General features: G+C 44.8%; 1 protein-coding gene across 5 annotated transcripts in view; it reads right to left on the bottom strand.

Moving 5' to 3' along the window:
- Positions 1-5942: 5942 nt before the first annotated feature.
- The window catches only part of LOC105679089 (protein Tob1-like), a 159076-nt gene continuing 139123 nt past the window's right edge, over positions 5943-25895 (bottom strand). For all 5 annotated transcript variants that reach the window (XM_012378881.2, XM_012378880.2, XM_012378882.2 and 2 more), the window contains 2 exons: positions 20119-21079; positions 5943-19142 (listed from right to left, as the gene is read on the bottom strand). In XM_012378881.2, the coding sequence (XP_012234304.1) occupies positions 18398-19142; positions 20119-20849 (1476 nt within the window). In that variant the 5' untranslated portion in view covers positions 20850-21079 and the 3' untranslated portion in view covers positions 5943-18397. The remainder of the gene's footprint in view (positions 19143-20118; positions 21080-25895) is intronic.

The raw sequence follows: 25895 nt of genomic DNA, 5'->3' as shown, positions 1-25895 counted from the left end.
GAGCGCTACGTCAAGTCGCTTTAAACTTACTTGGTATTCTTACTAATGGCGCATAATGTTTGATTATTAGTAATACTGGCAATCTCTAACTCGATGCAGTTCGAACAAATGAGATTCTCGCTCGAGTGAAATTAAGTCGACAAATTATTCAATTTGTTGCAACGTGCCGGACGCGTTCGGAAGCAAGCAAAAATCCCTACAAATAATGTATTGTTCCTGCGGAATAATACAAACTTTCATACTGTTTCGGTTTCAATTAAATCGCCTGTTTGTCTTTCACCTTAACCCGCGGCAAACGTGCGTTTGAAAGTTTTTAATTGGAGGAATCGGATGCAATAACAGCGTAAGCCGAAAAATATCGCTTTTAAAAATATCGTGCTTAAAATCCTAAAAATAAATAAACAGTCTTATCAACATTGTGAACTAAAAATAACATTTATCTACAAACGAATAATCCACTCGTAACATTTACAATTCATTGATTGAACGATTTGTTATAAATAAATATTAAAATTACGGCCTTCGCGCTATTATTGCGCTCATTTCACTCTCTTTGACAGAAACAAACGACGCAGACGCAATAACGTCGGCTATCGCGATACTAATTAATATTTCTTTCGCTACGAGCGGACAACAAGCCACACCTCTCCAGAACGTCCGCTCGAGTGTCACCGCTGCACATAAGGCTCATAAGCGTCGTAGAAGGCGGATGATTAACGTCGAAAGTGTTGGACTTTGTCGCATGCTCGCGCGCTACTGCATTCGTCCGAGAAACCTTTCGATGAAAACCTCCACACGCTCTAACAGTCTTCTGACAAGTCCATCGTAAGAAGCCGCGCAAAAAAGAGCCGCTTATCAATAGACAGTAGCAATCGATACTCGCGACTGATTATAGACTGATCAATATGAACACATAAAAAGTATGTTAATCTTAATAATACATATCGAGCAACAATCATAATCGATATGAATGAGATGAATTATCGCTCGATTTTATATTAAATATCGACATTCGAAAACGCTGAGAAAAAATTCGTAGAAAATAATTTCACAATCTTCGGTTGCTCCAGATGTTAGTTTCAGAGATTATATTCGAATATATCTCGCCGGAAACTCTTTGGTCGACTCTTTCACGATAAGCTTTTGAAGTTAAAATAAGGATCTCCCGGGTTCAAACTATTTATACGGAAATTGCATGAACATAATAAAAGGGAAAAAACGTGAAATCGCGAATATATATGTATAAAAAAAATATACAAATACTAATAATATCCGAGAACATCGTTTTGCGTTTAAATCGTTCTTGCATTCTTTGGCACTTAGGATCTTCCGGACTTCAAACTTTGCACCGTGCCGTTTGCATTTACATATCTCGTTTTCACGAGGCGCATTATCATTTGCTGTCGCAGTGCAGCCCTCGCCGGTTCGACTTTATCTTCCTCCTTGCATTTCTCACACGTTTTGTACAAGTGATTATAAGATGTGCATGATATTAATCGATTTTCATCGGTGCAATTTCCACGATACGAGCCTTCGAGAAACTGAAACACGCCGCACTTCTCTCGCTTCGTCGAAGATACGTCTTATGCGAACACGCAAAACTTCTTTCTAGAAAATTATCGCTAAATACTACATCTTCATATTTACGATACTATAATTATACAATATATGCATTTATTTATTTTATCTTCACTATGTATCTTGCGTTATATTTAAAAATGTAATTCTTACGAGCTACATACGAGAGTATCATATAGCTTAAAATCCGTGAAAAAGTATTTAGTTGCCGTGCTTATTGTTTAGCCGCGGCTCCTAATCTATAATCTCTCTTCTGGTTTCTTTTCTCCGTCCTTTTCTCCTGCCTTTCTTATGTGAGAGTGTGCTTGTGTGTACCTGTATGTGTATCGTATATGCACTTCGTATTCTGTCACTTTGACTTAAGAGTCCACGTAAAGACACATAATATTTTGTCTTTCGGCTAAGATACATTCTGTTGGTTAAAAAGCATCGACGATGAGACACACGCTGTTTGTTCAAGAATTCAACAAGCGCGATGCTGTCGATCGATTCACAATTTGTTTAGAAAGTGGATTTTTTTATTCATTAATTGGTAAATCAAAGTTAAAAAAAAATTCAAACATAAACCAATATTAATGAACTATTTACATTTACATTCGGCAACAAACAAAGTAATATCGTAATAAATCATTACTTAACTGCGTGTCTCCATTGCCTGTGGAACGCTTTTCGAGTTTTGTCTGCAATTAAATTTCCAAGCCTCCAATCTTCCGGATTGATTTCACGTAAATCGATATACAGCTCGCGAGATCGTTTTACGTACAGCGATTCCGCAGAGTTCACAACCGGAGTTCCTGACCGTTCTCTCTTCAGCCGACCTGTCCGGTTGATTTATATTTTGATTTCGTAACAACGCAGGTGTACGCAAGTGTGCGAGATTGATAGACGGGTAGACAGATAGATATACATAGGCGGACACAAATACAGACACGGTATGAATATATTATACAAGGGACACGTCCCGCAGCGGTAGTACAACAGTCGTCGTACGCTTGTCACGAAAATCGCGCGATCGATCCATCGATTTGTTAAAACTGGCCCGCTCAGCTTTGCCGTTAGGTATAATAATATCGAAATTCTGATCATTATTGCATTACGGAGGACATCCGAGCGAAATGGATGCTCTAAATTCTAAAATTACGTATTAAAGTGCTTGGATTGACACCAGAGAAAGTGCCCGATACAAAATATTTTCGCTTCCTCCGTGCAATTTTGTATAAATCTTTTTGTATCACTCTTCCTACCGTTGTTGTGAAAAATTGCGGTTCGACAAAGCAACTCTTCCGGCATAGATTTTAGACGGTCTATTCATCAAAGCGAATTTTCCTCTTACAAAGTTTTTATTACAACGCCGCTTATTACCGGAAGGATAATAAGAAGACTTTCAGTTTTCGCGGAAAATATTTATAACTTCTTTTTTTTTTTTTTTTAGTTTTCTTTTGCGTCCCTTTTTCTCAATCTCCTTGTCTCCGTCGACAGATTCTACAGACGCTGTCCGACTTAACAGTACACCGCCGAAAGTATTACATCCATATACTTACACGTACGCTTTCGCATATGTATCTAAAGGTACATGTTCTACGGCGTAAAAAGTATGCGTCCCTTAACGATCTTTTAGAATATAAAATTGAATATACATGTTTACATCATATCAGAGTACGAGGGTCTTTTTGGAGCGACGTAAAATATATATAGACTTCCCAGCATTCACGTTATACACTTACCATACATATGTATGTATATATATATATATATGTGCGACGTAACGCGAAATGCACACGTATTCTCAATCATCTCGCACGACTGTGTTCTCTAACTAAATGATCACTTTCATTCTGCAATTTCCTTTCTCGCCGCTTCTCTCTTTATGATCTAAGTAAAAAATATAACTCGCTTAATTTCGTCCCCCGCATTCTCTCACATCTCTCACGCATTCCTCCGAGACATAGAGATATCAATAATAAAGTTTCAGAGGTATATAAATGTACGCAAGAGTACGGAAGGATGAAAAACGCGTTTCCTTGGCCGTTGATACTTAATTATTCCTCCCGCGCCCCCGTCAGCTCTCGCACGACGGGGATGTATACGAAGTACTGGTTCTTTTTTTGGTTTAGCTCGTTTTATTTTTGTTCCTCCGCCCACTCGTATCCCACTCGTGTTCCCTTATCTATGTTTCTTTAAATAGCCTAGCCGTGACCTCAATCATTTTTTTTTGCATACGAAGACATCGCATAATCACAAAGAGAGTCAGAAAAATATTATGTAACATGAGGAGATAAACTAGATGAACGACTGCCGCGAACATTGATTCGTTAGATTTATCAGCGGAACGCGATCTGAGAACAACAATGAGCTTCAAAACGAAATGTAAACCTGAAACACCGTGTTATTGTGCGTCCGAAAATGTGGGTTCGTCGAGTCATCGAAATTCGAAAATGCGGGTATCGCATTCCCGTTAGTATCGCTCGATCAAACGCATAGAAATCAGATCTATCTGGTCATTCGAGACGCGTGTGATATCGGCGCATTGGCATTGTTGCAATAAATAATATTTGCGTTTCACAAGTGTACGATTCTCGCGTCACGAGTTCCCCGTTTTGTTATTCAATTTTGTTCTGTGCAGTTTTCAAAATTGCGCGATGCGTTATCGTGGCGTTAAAATCGAGCCGCTGAATTTTTGAAGCATCAGACGTGAAGCGTCATCCGTGCGGAATAATGAAAATCACGCTGAAAAGTGATCGTCTTTAAATTATTTCATCTCCTACGTCATGGCTTATGCAGCGTGCTAAAAATATAAAATGTCATAATTAAATAATACTTAAAAAAAAAGAGCAAAGTAGATTTCGAAGAACGATTTCAATCTTCGTGAAAGTTAGCGTTTTCTAATTTCGAAGAAACGCGATTATCATTATCAATAAGTTGCGAAAAGATTATATTCGATATAAAAACGTCGATAATAAATGGTAGATAAGCGTATCCGCGATATATGTATTATCGTATCATATAGCTATTAAATTTTAGTCACGGTCCAATAATTTTCTAAGACTAGAATCAACTCGGACTGTCCATTTTCAATTAGCGGCGGTCTTATCTTGCAATTTGCCCTTGAGACAAGAAACAATTGCGCAGTGCGATATATAAACTCCGCGATAATGACTCGAAGAAACCGAAAAAAAAAGATGAATCAGATGCTCGTATACTCGTAGCGCTACATTTAGTTTAGAGATAGACGCGCCGATATAGACATATAGAAGAACACCGCCGACTGCATCCGCCTCAAATAACAACATGCAGCATCTTTTTTATTCAGTAGCTTTTTTATTGTTTTAATTATAAAGAAGTAACAAAGAGAATAATAATTTTATGATATTACCATACATTCATTCGCGCTCGCTTGTTCTCTCGCATACACACACATACTCTCTCTTTCTATATATATATTTATATATATCTATATTATATGTCAATGTTATTCAATATATAGATATACTCATTCACATATTAAATATCGCGTGGCAAATATGTAGATAAAGTTTTTGTCTACCGCGCTTGCACGTCGTAGACAGCGACCCTGCCAAGAAGACGCGTCTCTCTCTCTCTCTCTCTTTACGCCGCTTCCTTATTTACTGATCGACCATTCGTGACGCACTCCCGTCGTCCCCCTTCGAACGGAAAACTTTCGAAGCATTCCCGTAGAATTTCTCACCTCGTCCTCTCGCGACGAACGGGCGGCAAGAATACCGGACTCGCTCGGAAAGTTTCCGCGAGAAATGTCGTCGGAGCTGAGCGAAATATTTCACTATTCATCGACGTTGTTCCCTCGCGATAATTGATATTGCTAACAAAAACTTTATTGTGCTGTTGTCGCTACGCAATAAAACATAAAGGAACAATAGGGATAAGGTAGCTCCGTTCTTTATATTATACTTTTGCCAGAATTATTTATTGACGGCAATTTAAAACTTTCATAAAATCTCGTTTTCCAAGCTCGGAGCTGCGAAACGGTAATGGTTTGTTCGCCCAGCTCCGCCGGGAGACGACGATCTAGTTTCTAGATGAGTCTTCTCGTTCGCTTGAAAATCTGCTACTGGACATTGCCGGAAGTATCCGGCACTCCAACACTCCATACAGACGCTTAGTAACTCGAAATAGTCGCGACTAACCACATATCGGTGACGAGGACGAGTCGACGGTCGAGGAAAGCCTGAAACCACCCTGAGCTCTGCTGGACGACAAAGTCCAAAATCACTATAAATTGTAGTCAGGAATAAATTTATACAAGACTCTTCAAAACTATCTATTTGAAACAAGCGTCTCATGCAAAATACGCTAAACAATATCTCGATAGATTTATCATATCTCTCTTCTTTTTTTCTTTTTTATTGACTAAACATTTTTATTTTATAAAAAAGACGGGATTTCAACAAAAATCTCCCTGTAATATATGATCTACTAAATTTGCTATTAAAATTTATAAAGATTTCCGAATTAATAATAACACGCACAGCACACACCGCTGTTAGAAGAAGACGTCTCTATGATATCGTTATTAAATCTTGATGTCACTATAATTTTTTTCATAAACATTTTCATTAGCAAATATACGACACGACAACTCGAAAAAATCTGCCCCGCTCGCACAATTCACTCAGCACTGTGTGTGGTTGCAGATTAATATACATATATATCTCTCCATTAACCAAAAAACATTATTTATCACGTGTTTGCTCGATTGCGTGTTTATATCTCTATCGCGCAATTAAACGCGCGCACGAAACCTTTTATGCGACTTCGGCTATTTTCCCTCACGGCGGTCACGTCGCCGCGAAACGCGCGCTCGCGCGTTTCCCGTGTAAATCCATTAAAACGCGTCCGCTTCGACGGAAGAACGCCGGGTAATTAGCGTGCCGAGATTTACGGTCGGGAATAAGCTCGCATTAAGCACGCCAAATGAGTGCGCGGAACGACCGCGACGTGCATATCCGCGCTATAATGTTTTATCGATACCAGCGGACGGTGGTTACAGCGAGAGAGTACGATATTACTGTTTCAATAATCACGCTTAACGCGCGCGCGCGCGCCCGCCGTAGAATCGCCAAGTCTCATGTTCCCGATAAAATTTCATCGCTCCGGTACAAAAACGGAAACAATATCGCGAGTTACTTTCGGTGGGGCGCACTCTCGCCTAAATCATCCCGATATTTCAGCAGGTTTTAATTATTGCCCCGATATTGAATTTTCATTGAAATTCGACGGACGTTACCGCGCGATGCGCGCCTCGGCGCGACAACGGCGGGAGAAAATCTCGCTCGTTTCCAGTTAAATTAAACACTGTTTATTATGTTGAAACAACAACACTTTTTCCTCGTACCGTTTTTTTTTTCTGAAATATTTTCCAAACAACCGTATAAATAGTTAATATCCATCGCTCAGGGCGTCGATTACCGCTCGGTGAGAATTCCCGGCTTTCCCCGACGCGCCTCACGCTCGCCTCGCCACGCTCAACTAATAGAAAACTCGACAACATTGAACTATATCGAGAATTATCACCTAGACTATAAAATTCCAACAACTAATTGGGCGCCCCCGAGCCAAGAAACTAATGTGTACTAATACCAGGCGCCCTGCCCTTCACCTCGCCGACGACTTCGTCCTGGATCTCGTTTTTAGATCGCCGTCAATCGCCTCTCTCTTTCTTTCTCTCTCTCTCTCTCTCTCTCTTACTCTTTTTCTCTCGATCCCTCGACGTCGTTCGATCAATGGTCCACGGTTCGACATTTATATTCCGACCTCGAGTTTTTACGGACTTCTCTCGCACGTCTCTAATTTTTACCTAAGGATATAAGAAATTTCGTCGTACAAATTTTAAGCCTATCACCTAAGCCTACTTTATTACACTTCTTTGCGCGTTACGTATCTTCGGTCCTAATTTGTTTATCAAGTACCTAATTAAAGGCTAATTACAAGTCCCAAGTGGTCGTATATTTCTCTCTATTAGCGGAGAGATCTCTACTAGATCTCACATTTTCATTCTCTTTGGAGGAAATCGAAGTTGTTGACCGAATTGCGACACTTAGGCTGCGCTAGAGGATCGCGGGAGATTACGCGAGCCATCTCCGACCAGCGCTGCGACGTCGAAGGACGACGAGAGATCAACCGACGACGGTTGCGCGATCCAGGATAATCGAGTCGTTCGGCAAACCACCCTCATCCACCGTGCTTGCATGAGAAACTAAGAAAGAACATTCACGAAAAGTGTACATCTTTCTCTCTCTCTCTCTCTCTCTCTCGCGCTTTCTTTCGCTCTTTCACTCTCTTTCACACGCAGGCATGCACGCTCGACGCCGAGAATCAAGAATCTCGCGTCGCACTCCTCGCTCATTTTCTCCCATGCATGAAACGAAATTTCTTGAAACTTCTCGACGGATCTCCAACCAGCTTTTTTTTTAAAAAAAAAAAAGCCACGGGCCGACTCAAGGATGGAGGCGAAATACAGCGAAATGACAAACACGTCGCCGCGTTTTGATTACTTTCGAAATCGCTGCCATGCCGTCGGGCGCGCGCGCGTGCGGAGAAATTTATTACCGCCGGCGGGATCGGCGCTTGAGAATCGTAATCGCGGGGTAATCGCTATCGGGTCGAGAGCTCGCAAGATTCAGATAAACACTCGGGGGAGTGCGGAATCGATTACCGGGGGTGGGGGGGGGGAAGAGGGGTGTATATTTCGTTATGAGATACGAGGCAATTATCTGTCATAATTACTCAGACTCTGTTACGGCTCGAATAGCGGTTAATTTACATAAGACCCGATAACATCTTACGCCGCGGGGATAATTCCGCGTGAAGCTCCGAGCTCCGACCGGCAGGACGATAAATCTTTCTCCGTATGCGCGCGCGAACACGGAATTCAACCCTCGACCGCGTGAACGTGCAGCAGCGCACGAGGCCTTCGCTTTTCGTCGTCCCGCGCCAATTCTCGGCGCGGTTAAATATTTGACTAACAGAAATTACGCGTCCCGAAATCATAATTCTACGCTCCGCTCATTATTATTTATAGCGGAAAAGTATCATCGCGCGCGCGCGCGCGCGCGCGGCTGGTGCGTAATAACTCCGTCCGATTTACCTTTGATATTTTATTTCCACACGTAACGTGCGCTCGCAGACAAAAATATAAACATTTCGTTAGGAAGTGAATTAACATAGTTATGCATATATATATTTTCGTGTTATTACACATAACATCTATAAAATATCTGTGTCGGTTAAGCGTGGAAAGGATTTAGATCGTCGTCCAAAGCCGCGGTCGAGGGCAACTAGAATCTAACATGCAACTTTCTTACTTTATTCGCTGTCCGATCGTGTTCTGTGCTTGATCGAAAAATAATATCTGGTACGCTATTATACGACTAAGTTGCTTGCGAGGTTACCAATGATTCGCGGCTCGGCCCGAAGATCGGCGGGCCGGCGGCCGCGCAATTCTTTGGAGTTGCGTTGCACTATTCACTAGATTGAATTAACATATATTTTCCTTTGATAGATGTATATAGTTGAGTACGCATTTTTCATCGGCGAACGGCGAAAAGAGATTGGTACAAAAAGACGGTGAGATTAATATTTAAAATATATAATAAATGAACAAAAAGCACTGACAAGCTGCAAAATACATACAGAGAGGTACAAATAATCGGGAACAAATCTTCGGGACTGGCGTGTCGTTATTAAAATTAAACATTGCGCTGTGTTTGTGTGTGTGTGTGTATGTGTGTAGGTACGTGTGTATGCACAGGTGTTGTGTGTGTGTATTATTACAGTTTTACAAACGTTGCATACGTGCCGTATGCGATTTTCGCGATTAATCGATCGAATAATAATCTTCTTGGTGCTGCTCTCGATCAACGAAAGGACTGTCAGCGACTGATTAAGTATCGTCAGTGTTAATCAATGCGTCACGAGGGTATTTTTTTGGTTTTTCTCTCCTTTCATCCTAAACGACTTTTTTTTTCTCCGTCGCACTCTCACGTTTCCCTTTCTCTCCCACTCTCTCGCTCTCTCAATCTCTCTCTCTCTCTCTTGGTTTCTCGCCGTGCGCATAACACTGTTCCGCGACTCTCTTTTGTATGCTTTCGTTATTTATATATGTATGTATATAAAAATACAAAAAATAATTTACAAAATGATATTATAAGTTATATTATACACGCGCGAGTTTCGATATCAATATTTCGTGTCGGAGCCCCTTATAAGTCGCTCGACAAATTTCAAGAAACGCTTCATTGTCGCTTCGTGACACTGTTAAACAAAATATAATGTAGCGGTATATGTATATATATATATATATAATCGATATTTATATATATATATAGGTATGTATATATATATATGTATAATATATATATCTATGTATATGCACGTGTCTATCTATATATATATTCACGGGCCGTAAGAAACAGAAACAAATCCATTATTAACAAGCTAATGCAGTTATCAAACCACTGTATTATTAACAAAAATATATATTATATATATAATATAGTAGTATATATTTATATATTATTTTTGACGCGCGGGGCGCGTCGGTATATAATCAAATATCATACAAAAACAACAATAACAAACTATATCAAAAAGAAGGGTTGAACGATAATCTTAAAGCGAGCTACAATTATAATATTCAATATATGTATATGTATATATGTAGGTAAAATCGACGACACGTCTCGTCATCGATGCTGGATCTTCGTACAAAAATAAAGGAACAAAATCTAAAGCCAACAGAAAATACATCTCTAATATAAAAAAAAGGGAGGGAGGGGAGGGAAGAAAATTAGAAGATCGAAGAAAAAAAAGAAAGGAAACAAAAAAAAAGTGAGGTGAGAAGGGACCTATATACAGATATACATATATATAGGCGCGCAGTGTATCCGTCTCTCTTTCTTTTTCGACTAAAGGATGGAGATAAACGGTAATCATAATCGTAATAATCATAAGTGCACACATATAACATATGTATATGCGCTCTATAACAATCGTAGGCGTGTGAAAATCATTCGAAAGGATCTTCAGCGCTTTTTCCTTTTACTCTCTATACCGAGGAAAAAAGTAACTAAGGCGAACGAACGTGTCTTGACACTCCCACACACACGCAAGCATGCATGCATGCACACAGAGACATATATTCATACATTGTCAATCGCTCTGCTCCGCATGTCTCTCTCTCTCTCTCTCTCTTTCTTTCTCACTTGCGATTTTTTTTTTCTCTACAAATGGCGTGGGGTTGGGGGGCTTTGGAGTAGGGGCAATTAACAGTTACATTTAGGATGCACTTACACGTAGTGTAACGTAGTTTTTTTTTTTTTTTTGGACACCGAGAGTGTGACTTGGGTGGGGTACAAAAAGATCTCGTAGAACTCTTCCGCCTCCTCGACGTGGTCGAAGAAAGGATTTCCGCTCGCTTCCGTTCTGGCGCGCGCTCCGCCACGACGAAAGGCAGTCGACTTTTTTCCGCGTTTGTTTTTTTTTTTTGCGTTCTTCCTCGGGCCTTTTTTTCCTCGATCCTTCGCGTGAGTCGCGACCGAGTCGGAAACGAGCGTCCCGCGCCGATGAAAGACGCCACCGAAAAAATCGGAGGACTCTGTTATTTTAGCCGATGGCGCGATCTTCCGCCTGGAATTTTCCGAATGTAAAATCACCCTTAAATTTCCCTTCCGCGTCCTCTCTCAGAGATCTTCCGCGAGGCGGCTTTCATCGCCGCACCCTTCCTCCCCCCTTTCGCGCGCGGCATCGCGCGCGTTAGGTGTGTATGTATAATATATATAATATATGTATATAATATATATAATTATATATATATGTATATAGTTTACATTCAGCAAGTAGTTAAAGTATTGAAAAATATATATGTAATTAATTACAAATCTAATTATCATCCTCTTGTTAATTCATTACTTGGTAGAATAATCGATAGTTTCTTTTTTTTTGGATCTCTTTTCCTGTACATTGTGTACGTGCGTGTGTGTGTATTATGTGTGATGTCGTGTGTATCCGTGTGATATCTTCATGCGCGTTCGGCAATATCGGAACTACACACCGTCTCTTTCTTCTTTTTTCCTCCGGAATAATTCCGGAGAGGGAAAGATCGATTTTTTTCTTCCAACGGCGTCATTCGATATTCCTGCGATGCGCATTGCACAATCTTTCGGGCCTCCCGCAGTCTGTTTGTCACATATAATCCTCATGTCGCATCTTTATAAATGTAAGAATATATATTATGTCATATATTGCAGAATGTTTGTTTATCGCTACTTTACACGACGTTACCACGGTTATTTGTATTTTTTTTTTGCCATTTATGTAAGAGACAATATCGATTCGCTATAGTTTATAGACACATGATACTTTAAAGACAGATTACTGACTTCTTTTTTTTTTTTTTCTTATAAATCTCTTGTGTGTACTCGAGCATGTGTGACTTCTCGAACGAGTATGTGTGCGCGCTTGTACATGTAATTACTTCTTTTTAACCGTCCGGTATGTCTCCGTGTGTGTGTATGTGTGTGTATATATATATGTACGTGTCGTTTATATGTGGACTTACTTATGTGTGGCCTCTGTCTGAACTTTCCCTTTTAACGAATTACATCCATTACGGGGTATGGAAAACTATGCGTAATTTTTTTTTCTTGCTTACAAAGTGTCCATTACAATCGTATCGTAAACGTATAATACTATATGTTTTTTTTGTATATCTCAATGTATGCTCTATCAGTATTATAATTAGATTCACTTAATTTCCCTCTCTCTCTCTCTCTCTCTCTCTCTCTCTCTCTCTCTCTCTCTCACATTGATTTCGCGCCCCATTGCGCACTTTTACGCGCGCGCTTCCCCATTTAGTATCCCCGTTTTATTCTCTCATCTCTTTCTCTCTTAGTTTCACTTTTGTTTGTTAGTTTTAAGAGTATACATCGTGTTTGATTCTTCGCTAATCTGAGCCTCTCGTCTTAAGCCGAGATCCATTTGATTCGCGACTTATTGCATTGTGAGTTGCTATTCTCTTTCTCTCCCCCCCCTTCCCCCCCCCATCTCCCCGCTGCTCCACCACTCTCGTCTTACCCTTCGCAGTTTCGCGTTTTGCGCTCCGTCGTCCTCCTTCTCGACCGCCGTCCCTTTTCCGTCGACCGATCCTCCTCGCGCGACGCCACCGCGCGAGTAACGCCGCTGGAATTCGTCGGAGCGCGAAACTTTCGGATCGCGTGCTCGGCCGTAAGTCGACGGCTTTTGTAAAACGCCGCCCAGGCCGGCAGCGCGTTATTCGCATTCGAGCGCCGTTCGAAAGTCCGGGGCGAAAACCCGTTTAAAGTCTGCCAAGTTTCCTCGAGCGCAATGATTTCGGAAGTTTTCCCGTCCCGCGTGCGCGCGCGCGCGTTCTTTTCATCGTCTCTTCGACTTCAACCGCCGTCGTCCGGCTGTCTGAAATGTCAGCGGAATGCGATCGCGGACCGTCGAAACTTTCGCGACCTCATCAGAGAGAAAAAAAAAAAAAAAAAAAAATCTCTTTCTCATGTCCGTCCGAGATTCCCTCGCGCGTATGCGACGTTACTCGCGCCGGATCGCGCCGTCCCCGATGTGCGAAAACACGACTGACGGATTTCCAATCTAATTGTCGCCGCTGCGACAAAGTCTGAAGAATCTGTTTGAAATCAATCATGCGCGAACGATTAGAAAAATTACAAGAATAAATGTCGTGTCTGTTTGAGGAAGATCGCGACGGAAACAAGGGGCGGCCGCGCGCAAAGAACAAGATTATTATCGCAGGATGAACTTCGGATCGTTCGCGAGGCTCACTGACAGATCGCGGTGCGAAACTGGTCTCGATGCACAATGACTCGAGTGCGTATCATCTGTGATAAGAAAAAGGTAGGCTTATCAATCTTGCAAGCTTGAAGATCGCGATTTACACTACGTTCATCTACAACCCCATCTATAAAATCAATGTATCAGAGCTCTATGGGGGAAAAAGTAGCTGTGGTAAATTGATATCTTTCACATCATTTGGTAATAACAATAATGAAGTTATTAATTATTAAAATCAAGAAAAGTGGACCGAGCGAAACATATTAAGCGAGGATATGTTCGTGACGTGGAAAAATCATCGTGGCAGTCACCGAATCGGTCATCGAATCTCGATACGCACTGAGGCACTATGCCGTAGCTCAATTCTTGCGGCACTCCCTCCACGTTTCCTTTGTCGTCCCCATCTTATTCGCATCTTCGTCGATTTCTCTTTAACAATAGCAGGTACTAGCATAGCTACCACAGTCGTACGTATCGTTAATAGTTTACAATTAAGTTTAGATATTACTAAAGGGTTCTGTTTTTTTTTTTCATCAGCGTTCTCTCTCACGTCTACTTAGTTAGTTCCGCGGTTAATAAAACTCATTTCGCATTCCCGGCCCGTCCGGAGACCACCCCGCGCCAATCCCCGAGCCGACGTTTGACTAATAATTTTCGACTACACTTCGCTTGGACCGAGGTATCGTATAAAAAAAAACCCGATTCTTCCCAAGGAAACACAGCTCACGCGACGTTGCAGAAACATCGGCAACGTTCGCCGCGAAATTGAGAATTTCAGTGCAACGATGAAGCAGGTTCGCAATTTGTAAAGTTTACTTTAGGTACGGGCTTTCATGCTTGAAACCTTATAAATCATGAATGTATCTCGCACCGAACCCTCCAATTTGGACGCGCTGCAGGTAGGTAAGTCCAACGTCGATCTTGCGATCCGCTTTCGGAAGCCGCGACCGAGTGAGGATAATTTACAAAAAGGCCTATACAAAAGTCCGTAAGAAAGAACGACTAAACACATCATTTCTAAAAATTACGCTAAACATTTACACGCTACGGCTATATCGACGCGCTAACACGAACATCGTTAGAAATTAGTCTAAGTAGAGGAGACGCGTAGACGCGGCCAGGGATCGGTGTGTCGCGGATCGACGCCGGCGGTCTCCGGATACCCCTGGGCTCGCTCCGTGCACATTTTGTCCCACGACCATAGGATTAACACTCTTGAATACTTTTAGCACCTAGTGTCCGCGGCTCGCGACACTTCCGCCGCCGTTACTGTCGCGCGAGATCGCGAAATGTTCGTCGGCGAGGCTCCCCGGCCGTTGCATCCGGGAGAGATCGAATACCGCGAACAGCGAAAAGTTCACTATATTTTCGCGAAAATTCCCGAGTTTCTCGGCTCGCGTGTATGCCGAGCGTTATTATTCCCTCGGGGATTCGCGTTATTATCTTGGAAATTATGAAGCGCAATTAATTTTGAATTATTTTCAGTGCGAGAAATTTGAATAGCTGTATGCGAACAGTGTTGAGAAGTCGATCGGTAATCGATCTCGAAGGCGCAAGGCGGATAAAATGTTGAGGGAGATGTTCATCTTGAAACGCGATCCACGGTTCTTTATAGGCAGTTTTTTTTACGGAAGAAAGACAATTTTAACTAATGAAAGAAGCTCTTCCTTGTAAAGTTTGATAGTCACAACTGTATTATATCAGATGTTTATTACGAAGCGAAGCTTTGATGGCGTTCCAAAATGAACATCCTGTAGCTCCGATTGATCGCGCACCCGACTCGATTAAACTTAAACCGCGAGAGTAAACTTGTTACAAGATCGGTATTAAAGCGAGTATATTAAATTCCGGAATCGGGATGTCTACTCAATCATCGGAAAAAAGCTCTCTGAGAATTTTTCAATTCTCCAACGTAAAACTGGACTTTTAGATAAAATTTTAAATAATCTAAATCAGTTTCTGTGCGCACAAGATTATTGATGTTTCATACTCACATAATCCTGTGAGACAACCTTACTAAAATTTCAAACAAATCTAAAAAAGTGCTGAAGAGAAATGGAAGGCTTATTACACGCCGATCGCAGAATAAGAGCAAAATTGAAGAAGCAACTTTCATAAAAATTCCCTGAGAGATTCCAGATTTTTCAATGCAATAGATATCCCGAGAATAAATAAAATAACTGTGCGCAAATTTAATACTCGCTTTAATCAGAATCCATAAAAACAACCGGTTTTTAACGTACGAATGATTCTCGCGAATGAACGAACCCGTTGCCTCGCCGACAAGGACAGTGAAGCGCGGCCTTTAATTAAGTAATCACCTAATTAACCCCGTGGACGTTAAGCGGCAGCGTTGCTCTCCCGAATCTCATCCCACCCGCTGTTCTTTCGGTTGGCTCTATGTTTGTACTTGACTCTTTTCTTAGCACCGTAGAGCCCCGCGGGCGATTTGGTTTGATTAAGAGAATACTATCGAGACAGGAATCAACTTCGTAGCAAACTATTGCTAAACTTCGGATCGCGGCTTAACTTATTATTTTCATATCCAAAGTATTTTAATCAACGAGGATCAATGATGATTAAAAAAATAATCGAGCAACTTCCGGCTTTGTTCAAACACAATGGCGAGGAGGAGCTGTTGCCGAGGTTTAGCGATTCGAAGAGGCACCCCGACAGCTCGGAAGGTCATCGACTCCGGATGTCAAATCGAAAGGCAATATCTCGAAAGGAAATCGATTCCCGATGGTTTTTCTGCGGTGGACGGGCGGGCGGGTGAGCGGCTTGCACGCGTAAGCGAACAAATATCGAGGGAACAGCAACGAGGCCACTTACGTCCCTTACGAACACACCGGCTGGCTCTTTTTCTATTTCTCTCTACTTTTCTCCCCCTTCCACCCCTCTTTGTCCCTTGCATATCACTCACCGCATTCTCTCTTTCTTTCTCTCTCTCTCTCTCTCTTTCTCTCTCGCGCGCGCTCTCGTTTTCTCCTACGTTCTACTGCATTTATTATAAAAATAAAATGTAAAATCGTACCGAGGACGAGTTTCCCGAACGGTATAAAACTGCGAGCTCGTTTTCCTCTCTTTCCCTATATTATCACTATACGCTCATGGAAGGATCGATCCTTCGTCCTAATCGTGTTGTTTCTCCTCAGATCTTATCTATCTATCCGTCTCGTGCGAATGAACGGGCCGTCTTTTGTAGGTTTCTTTATTCACTTATTTTTTTTTATCTCGATTCTAAGGATCTTCGCGGGGAAGCTATCCGCGATCCGATTTTTTTTTTTCTTTCCCGTACTCGTTTGGACGCGTATTTACGTATTTAGTGCCTGAATAGCTTCCGCGTTTTACACACACACACACATATATATATATATATATTACTCTCCGGTGCTGCGTGTATTCGGCCGCGTAATCCGCGCGAAACGAAGCAACGCCCCGCGTCGCGACGTGTCGACGCTCGATCGATGGAGAAAGTTGGAAGACTCCTTACCTTACAAAGACCTAATCGGTCCACCGGACGATCTCCCGACGGCTCGCTCGACACGAGTGGGGACAAGTGTGTAAGTTCCTACCGTTCCGCGAGAACCCGTGAAGAGTGAGTGCATCTTGAATATAATACATATATAGGCTCTACAGATATATTCATTATCAATTCTCCGACTATATACCAGTGAAAAAATAAATTATTACACGTTGGTAATATCTGTGTAGGTTTAGTGTCGCGTATAATGTGGTTTTTTCTTCGTTTTTTTTCTTTTTTCAACACGTGGTGTCTCGGTGCATGGATGCTCGCGTGTGACGTGTGGTCTAAAACGTGTGCCCGTGTAGGTTTCGTATCCGCATTGTTTGGATTGTGTCGGGGAAGATCCGTATGCTTGTCCTGCTTGTGTGTACGTGTGTGTCGCGTGTATCTCTACGTGTAAAACGCATTGAGTGTGTCCTTACTGTCACAGGTGTGGGCGCGCTCGATGCATCGTTCGAACGTCCGCCGGTCCGCTGTGGTATAAAGTATATATACGTTTACTTTTGCGCGCGCGTGTGTGTTTATGTGTGTACCTGTGTGGGCGTTATATACGCGCGTGTGGGTGTGTGTGTGTGTGTGTGTGGTTATATGGATGGTGATAGCCACACGGTGGCTTTCGTCGAACGAGCGTCTCGCGCCTCCGAGTCCTTATCGGGTGTTTTGGCTTTTAGCACATATACACGCTCTCATTCTCTCTCTCTCTCTCTCTTTCTCTCTCTCACTCTCGCTCTCGCTCTCTCTCTCACTCTCATTAGTCGTTCGCCACTTCCTTCCTTCTTCTCTTCTTTCCTCTATGCCTAAACGCACACGCTACCTCGCAATCAGGCGTATACCTCGAAACGAGGCATCGTCTTCACACGCACACGCTTTCCGTCCTATCGCGCCTTCTTTCCTCGCCCTCATCATCGCTTCCGTATCTCGTCATCGGTGCCGGTCGGTGCGGCGGCTGTCTCTCTCTCTCTCTCTCTTCTCTCTCTCTCTCTCTCTCTCTCTCTCTCTCTCTCTCTCTCTCTGCTCGCTCTCTATCTCTCCCCCGTTCGTCGACAGCTATCGATAATAGTGTATATACAAAGTGTTTCCTCGAGTTTCCTTGGATTAGGATAGATCGAACGAAAGAGCGTCCTGAGAAGTGTTCTGGATGGGAATCGCGGGAGGATCTAGATGATCTTGTTAAAAACCGTAGCCAGCGGAGTTCCAAGACTCTCGGGAAGAAAGACAGAGTGTGGGAGAGAACTGGCTGCGGGATGATCGTTATCAGGGTACGGAAGCCGGACTCTGGACGCCGTCTCTCGAATAGAGCTTCGGAGACGACGGTCTTCTCTCTTTTCCGTCCGTCGCCGCCGGACCAGCGGCACCGAGAACGAGGACGTTGCGCAGGACGTCGGGACGCTGCGCGGCAGCGTTGTCGTTGCTGATGGATTGATGAGCACTCGTGGCGAGGTATTAGTTGGCCACGAGCAGGTGCTGATACTGGCTGGCCGGATACGGCGCGACCGAGCCGAGGCCGAAGTTGTTGAGGCCCTCGACCAGGGCGCTCTTGTCCTGTTGCTGGGCCGCTGCGGCGGCGGCGGCCGCCGCGCCGGCGTTCACGTTACCGTTGGCCGTCGCGGAGCCGATCGGGCCGAGGTTGCTACCGGCGCTGCCGGCGTTCTGCGAGCTGGTGCCGGCGTTCACGCTACCGCCGGTGCCGGCATTGGTGCCGTTCACGGCGCCGCCGTAGAACTGGTGGCCGGCAAGCGCGGTCGGATCCAAGTACGACGACGGGAACTTGGCGCTAGCGTAAAGATCGGTCGCCGGCAGGTAGCCGCCGTGGCTCGACGAGTCGAAGATGTTGCGATGCGGAAACTGCGCGTGATACGCTGCCGCCGCGGCCGCGGCCGGGCCGTGCTGGAAAAAGTACGCGCTTGGATCCGTGTGCTGCTGCCCGGCGGCGCCAGCGACTATGCTACCGGGCGACAAGCTGCGGCTACGCGGCGAACTCTGTGAGACCGGCAGCCCTGCACCAGCGGTCGCCTGTTGCTGCTGTTGCTGCTGCTGCTGCTGCGGCTGCGGCTGCTGTTGCTGCTGCTGCTGCTGCTGCTGCTGCTGCGGCTGCTGGTGCTGCTGCTGGTGGTGATGATGATGGTGAATCTGCTGCTGCATCGCTGCGCGCTGCTTTATATAGTTCGAGAACTCGGTGGGCGACATCCTGAAACCGAGCGGTACCGTGCGGTTCATCAGTGGTTGTGCGTGTGTGCGAGATCCGGGGGTTTCGTGGTGGATCGTCTCGCGGTCTCTGGTTAGTGCGCGCGCATTATCGTGCGTGTTTCGACGGGTTAATGTTAATCCTCGTATACGCGGGCTAAGGTTAATCCTTGTTACTGGTAATGTGCGACGGTCTCGCTATGTGTTTGCTCTATCTAGCTGCAGGCGCGCATGCTCGATTGCTTCTATGCTTGTTTGTGATAATGATTCTATATTCACCCTAAAGGCGAGATCCCACTGTTCAATGTGTCTTTTGTACCGCGGGAATTATAGCGTTCATTTTAATAAAGCTGAATAGGTGAGAGTGTACCTGAGACAATTTCAACAAGCAGCATTCCACGAATATACACATAGATTATGTTGCCTAAGAGTTTCAAGGAGCGTAACATCGAAATTTTATCTACGAATCGGCTGAATTTTCTCAAAAACAAATTAGTTGAACAAATGCGATTGTGAAATGATCAAAATAAGCTTAATAATTCGTGATTGTTAAATAATTAGTTCAATTTTCTACACAATCATCCTCTCAATGCAACTCTCCTCGAGTAACAATAATATCCAATCGCTCGCATACGATAAATTTTCATCGCAATAATTATTTTCATATCGTTATCACGAAACAAACAATTATTTCCGTTGCAATCTTCGCCAAGCTCGCAATAATCATTACATTATTTCGGAAATTAATGCTTATTTGTATTCACGACCGATTGCGCTGATTAATTGTATCAACGAAGCCGTCCGTTTTTATCGATCGATATTTAAAAAGCATAAATAAATAAACTTCATTTCCGACGACGGCGGCAAAATGGAGGCAAGATCGCTCATAGAGACTCTCGTGAGAATTTCAACAACTAACCTCGGATGCAATCGGACGAAATCGAGAGAGCGTGGAATATATCGAGCGGCGATATACTGACCTGTTGGCGCGCTTGCTGCTAGTCTTGAGCTTGGTGCTGCCGAACTTGGTCTGGGCGAAGGTGGCGGTGGTGAAGGTGAGCGGGGCGGTGGTGCGCGGGATGAAGGCCGGCACGGGGCTGGGCGAGCCCTTGAACGAGCTGGTGATGGGCGTGGGCGACGGCGCCGAGGACGAGCCGGACCCGTGGCCGTTCTGCTGATTGTTGGACGAGCCGTTGCTGGCGTTGCTGCCGAGCGAGCTCGAGAACGGCGAGGTGGACTTGGGGCTGAGGCTGAGACCGCTCAGGGACGTGCTCACGGCCTCGATCGGCCTGAAGCACTGCGCCTCCGGGTTGAAGGTCTTGGTGACCTCGCGATCGGCCGAGGTCTCGTCGTGCGGATCGCCGGTCTCCGAGTAGAGAATCTTCACGGCGTTCAGCTCGCCGATGCGGTAGCTCACCTCACCGGGATCCACCCAGACGGCGAGCTCGGCCGGCAGGTTCTCCAGGATGTCCTGGATCGGCACGCCGCTCTCCTTCGCGGCGCGCTCCAGCACCGGATCCACCGGGTCGCCGGTCTTCAGACATCGGAACGCCGAGCCCTTGAACGGCTTCTCCGGGTACCAGTGACCCTTGAACTTGTCCTTCAGCGCCTTCTCGAGCTCCTCGCCGAAGATGTTGACCCGTCTGCGCGGCAGTTTGTTGTAGAGATACGATATCACGAAGTTAAGCGCCACCTGCACCTCGATATGCATCTTGGCCTTCGGTGGGAAAATCTTCGGGCTGTTGTCGTCGCACGTAGCGGCCGCACCGGGATAGCACCGAGGACGTCCGCACGATCGGCCGTCTTGCCACGGGCGGGGGATTGTTCCGGATGGTGGTGCACGTCCGATTAACGGAGCTGCCGGACTCGACGGCCGACTCTGCAACGCGCGCGGACTCTCTCGTCTTGCGATTCGGAGTGCGCTCGCGAGTGTGCGGGGATCTGTAATCATAATATTACGAACACCATGTCACACATTTATTCTGATAACAATGCAATCATTTTTCTAATTAACGACAACAATTGCTTTTTGCGATAAAAAATAGTTTTAAGTATCGATTAGGCCGATGCAAGTTATTCGTGCTATGCTATTTGCTATTATTTAACAATAATAGTCCAAGACAAATAATTCAAAATTTCCATCATTAATGGCTGACAAATTCCTCTCCATCGCGCCTCTATTGCAATTCGTATTACGGGTTAAACGCACTTCGAGGTATCTATTCTGCTCCTTCGGCAGACCTTAATTACGGTTCTCGATTCAGAAATGAGTGTGCGCCAAGTTTGCCGACTGGCGAATGGGAATATTATCACGCCGGGGCGGCGCCCGCTCGTATGCATTATCGGAGAACGACAATAGGTCGTCGAGTGCGCGCACTCATCCGAGTTGCACGTAAAGATCGAGGTGTTCCTCGTCGTCGCGGCGAGGCAGGCGAGAAAGGAAAGCGGCGCGTGGGAAGTGCGAAATCACGTCAAAGCAACTCGCCGACTATCTTCGAGAAAAGGGACTTTGCCGCCTCGGCGTTATCGGTTCCTTTCACGAGCACGGCTCGCGCATTGAAATGGAACGCGGCTTCCGGTTACTCGTGCCGCCGTTCCTCGGCCCCGCGCGCTCAGGGAACCGAAACAGAGCCGCTGATCGTTCCTCCTCGTCGTTTCCCTCGGAGAAGAAGCGAGAGATAATGCCTTCTCGGGGCTTGCGTCAGCCCCGACAAAAGGCAGGGCTGCCGAAGACCTCTCAGAAATGATTTCCTTTCATAATTTAACGAAGAATTAGCCGGTATTGTCATTATCGCGTATAATTGGATTCCATTTTCGCGTGTGCAAATTTAATAATAATTAAGAACCCGACATGTGTGCCGCTCTTCTCTCCTTCGCTAATAATAGATAAAATCATGTAATAATGTAAAATATTAATCTCGCAGATTGTTAACGATGTCGCGAATACGCTGGCCAAAATTTCAGGCGCTCCACGACAACAAGTCAATTGAGTTTATGCCGACGGAGAAAAACTGAAATAAAAAGCGTGACGCACGCGTCGCTCGTATGCCCATGTCTGCAAACAGTTTCTATGACGTAAACGAGGGAGAAGCAAGAGAGAGAGAGAGAGAGAGAGTGCGGGTCGAGAAGTAATAAAAGGGATTGCTCTTAGAAGCAACGAGATTGCGCGAGCGCCTATCCGCCATTCGCGAGCACCGCCGCAATTGCGGAAGTCGCCCCCCTCCCCGCCCTCTGAATGGCACCGAGAGCGAAAGGTGTTCCTCCTTCTCTCCCGATGCTCTCCCACTATTCTTATTCTCTTCTTCTCTACCTTTTCTCTTCTCTCGCAGTAGAGATTCTTGGGCGTCTACCAAGGGCTTCCCCGCGGACCCGAACTAAGAGTCTCAGAACTCGATTCCGCCTTTTCTGGCTTCTCTTCGTCGACCTCGCAGTATCGCAAGGGAGAAAAGCAAAGCGTGATTTAAGACGGGGAGAAAGAGAAAGAGAGAGAGAGAGAAAAAAAAGAGGAAGAGCGAGAACCACAAAAGAGTTTCCACGACTTTCGGGCCGGTGACCCTCTGAAGAGGAAAATGCGACCTCCTCGCTTCCAGTTTTTCACTTCCTTCTTGCGCGAATTTTATTTTTCAAAGGCTACTCAAAACGTGTACACTAACCAAAGAAGATATACATGCCATTCGACGGAATATCTCTTCATAGACAATTTTCATGTCCCATCGACTGTAATTGATTCAGAAAAATTAAATCACTTATAAACTTGATTGCTCCGGTAAAAAGTTGCGAGCAATTAAAAATCACGTTCCATTTCTTTATCACTTTTATCATGCACGCATGATCTGGAAAACATAATTGCTTAATGGAAAGTGTTGCATGACCGAGTCGTCGATTTGCTCCCCGTTGCGCAACGGTGGGCATCGCGATAAAACATTTCGACGGAGCGAGATAACGGAAATGGGCTTTTCCAACTTTCTTATCGGGAGACATTTCGTGCGTCCTCGTCGCGCCCGGAGTAGCGGGCTCGTTTTTTTCGCGGGGGCGGCTTTACCCCCGGCGCATCTGCGTCTCGTTTTTTTTTTCTCCCAGGCCGCTTCCTGTACTCGACTTGGTGGCAAGTTTCCACCACCGGTGGTGTGCAGGCTCGAGCCAAGAAGCGGGCGGATATGTAGGTTAAAGCTAGCGGCGGTCTCTACTTCCAATAGTAGTACACGACGGCGAGACGGGGGTGGTCGTAGGTATTGATCCCGCGGCACAGGACTCTGCCGGAAGGTTCTCAAGTTAAAAATACACGGCCTTGCGGCTCGGCGGCCCCAGCGCCTGACCAAGTGCTCGCGAAGTGCCGTAATTTCCGCCACCTTGATTTTCCCGTGATATTTCTCAGCCCGAGATATTTATCCGGTTCAGTCCGGTAGGCTTGACATTGAGGAAGAAAACTATTATTTCTCCATTTCCTATTTCTCTTTCTTTCTTCTCTCTCTCTCTCTCTCTCTCTATCGGCATCGATTTTAGAAATTTATATTTTAAATAAGATAAATATAATAAAAGGAATTTTTTTACATTTATAATTTCCGTGCAATTTTTATCACAGACCACTACAAAATTATGCTAACTTTATTCTCGTTCGCTAATTATTCACGGGTCGGCAAGTCGTCGAGATCGATTCGCGGCAGGTGTCAAAGTGTCAAAGGGATTTTTTTCAGCCGTTCTCTCTCTCTCTCTGTCTCTCTATCTCTCGTCGAGGGATGCGATCGAGCTCGGGTGCCGGCGCCCTTTGTATTTACGCCGGACTGAATGGAGGTCGCGTGGCAGAAGAGGGTACGGTATGTGGGCCGGAGATAAAGCGTCCTTCGGCGGATGAAGTCAATGGAGCGCGGGGACACCCCCTGATTCTCGATATTCTCCACGTGTGTGCGAACGGTGCGCGGAGCAGTGGCACCGCGCGTCCTTGTCGATATGCCGATGAACGCGCGCGCGCGCCGGCGACACGACGCCGTGACGATCATACGGAGAGACAAAGAAGGAGTGTGCGTGTGTATCCGGCTAATTATTACCCACTACTCGCTCGCATCACGCTTCGCCGAGTCATCGCCGCGCGCGCGAACGCCCGTTTGATCGCGGCCAGACGTCGATCAATGCACTCGGCGAGATACCTACAGCGTAAGACGTGACGTATCGTGGCGCAGCGAAGGCGCTAGTGCGAACAATGTGATTCCCGATGTCATCTTTACCCGTCTCGACGTTAAGACGCTGAGGGAAAAGTAATATATAGTTCATCATGGAATAAATGCGGAGTCTAATGAAATGAGGGAACTTCGCACTTGAGATGACGTGAGAAATTCAATTTCTAGCAAAAGTCTTGCGTTAAATAATTGTTTCTAAAAAACGTTACAAAGTATTAAAACGCGTGTTATTTCAGTCGTTACTTTTATCCCTAAAAATTGAGATTTAAATCATTACTTATTGATTGGAATTATATTTCAGAAGATAACAGGTCTGCGATGAAATAACATAAATGCTACGCAAAATTTTATTTCATCGATAATTCTTTCGTATATTTGCAAACATATATTTATTAAAATTCTTTCACTAACGATTGAATTTTTTGTCTTTAAGCGACCTCTTTTTATTTGATTGCATTCTGTAGATCGATTATATATATATATAATTTAATTAGTTATTTATAGCAAATTATGAGAGTATTAAATAAGCTTACACAGTAATTAAGTAAGCAATATTCCATTTAAAATAATGCCTAATCTTTCTGATACTCTGACCTTTGCATATGTAGATTACGCCAGACGATAGGGGATCGGATGAACTATAATAATAATTTTCCTAGTTGTCATGCGCACCTGGTTCCAAGTGCCCGAGTCGATTATCGTAACGCGAATTATTCTCCCAATTCAAAATTCAACAGAGCGGATTAATTCATCCGTGCGCGCGCTCAGCTCGCGCATATATTCGCTTAATCGATCCCCGAAGAAACAGCAGAGGACTGATTTAATTACGTCGGCCGTGCAAATTGGGTCAAGACGACGCCCAGCCCCGACGACGTCCCGGGGCGTCGCCGCTCGTCCCGGCGACATTGTATCCTTCGGATCGGATGAGAGGCGTTATCGACGAGGCTGTAAGCGAGCGCACGAGAGCGCGAAGAAGAAAAGAAAACACGAAGAGGGCTGGCTATTCGGGAAAGGTATGCGCAAATATAATCCATTCCTCGTAGCGGTGCGAGGATTATCCGATTATCGGACGGATTCTCATCGCGTCGATCATTCCGCTGCGACAATAAACACGGCGCGGCGGGAGGAAACCGTGTGGAATCGGCGTTGCGTAATCGCGCGCCGGTTATACAACGGATTGGCCGAGTCACGTGCGCGTGTCTATCCGCATCCTCAAATTCAACGACTGCTCTACGCCGGATAAAGAAACCCGTCGTTTCGCACGGAACGCTCGAGAGAATTCCGACGATGAGACTTTCATGACGAATCCCGCAGATGAAATAATCACGTCGGCGCGCTGCACAATTCACAGCTTTAGTGCGACATACAGACAGTCGCGGGTTTCAATTAATTCAAGAATCCGCAGATTAAAATGAACAGCCGAGCGAGTGAGTCATTTGTTTGGGCTGCGCAGCTCAAGAATTATCCGCTCCGAAGTCCGCTCACGCGGCATCAATCCCGGGAAGATAATAAAACGTGCACAAATCATCTTCCGCGTTGTCGTGTCGCGAGGCGCGCACGCGCGCGCGATTATCATCGCGCGT

The sequence above is a fragment of the Linepithema humile genome, chromosome 2 (genome assembly GCF_040581485.1).
Source record: "Linepithema humile isolate Giens D197 chromosome 2, Lhum_UNIL_v1.0, whole genome shotgun sequence".
NCBI classification, from domain to species: domain Eukaryota; kingdom Metazoa; phylum Arthropoda; class Insecta; order Hymenoptera; family Formicidae; genus Linepithema; species Linepithema humile.
Note: the sequence above shows the minus strand (reverse complement) of the source record. Positions and strands in the feature narration are given on the sequence as shown.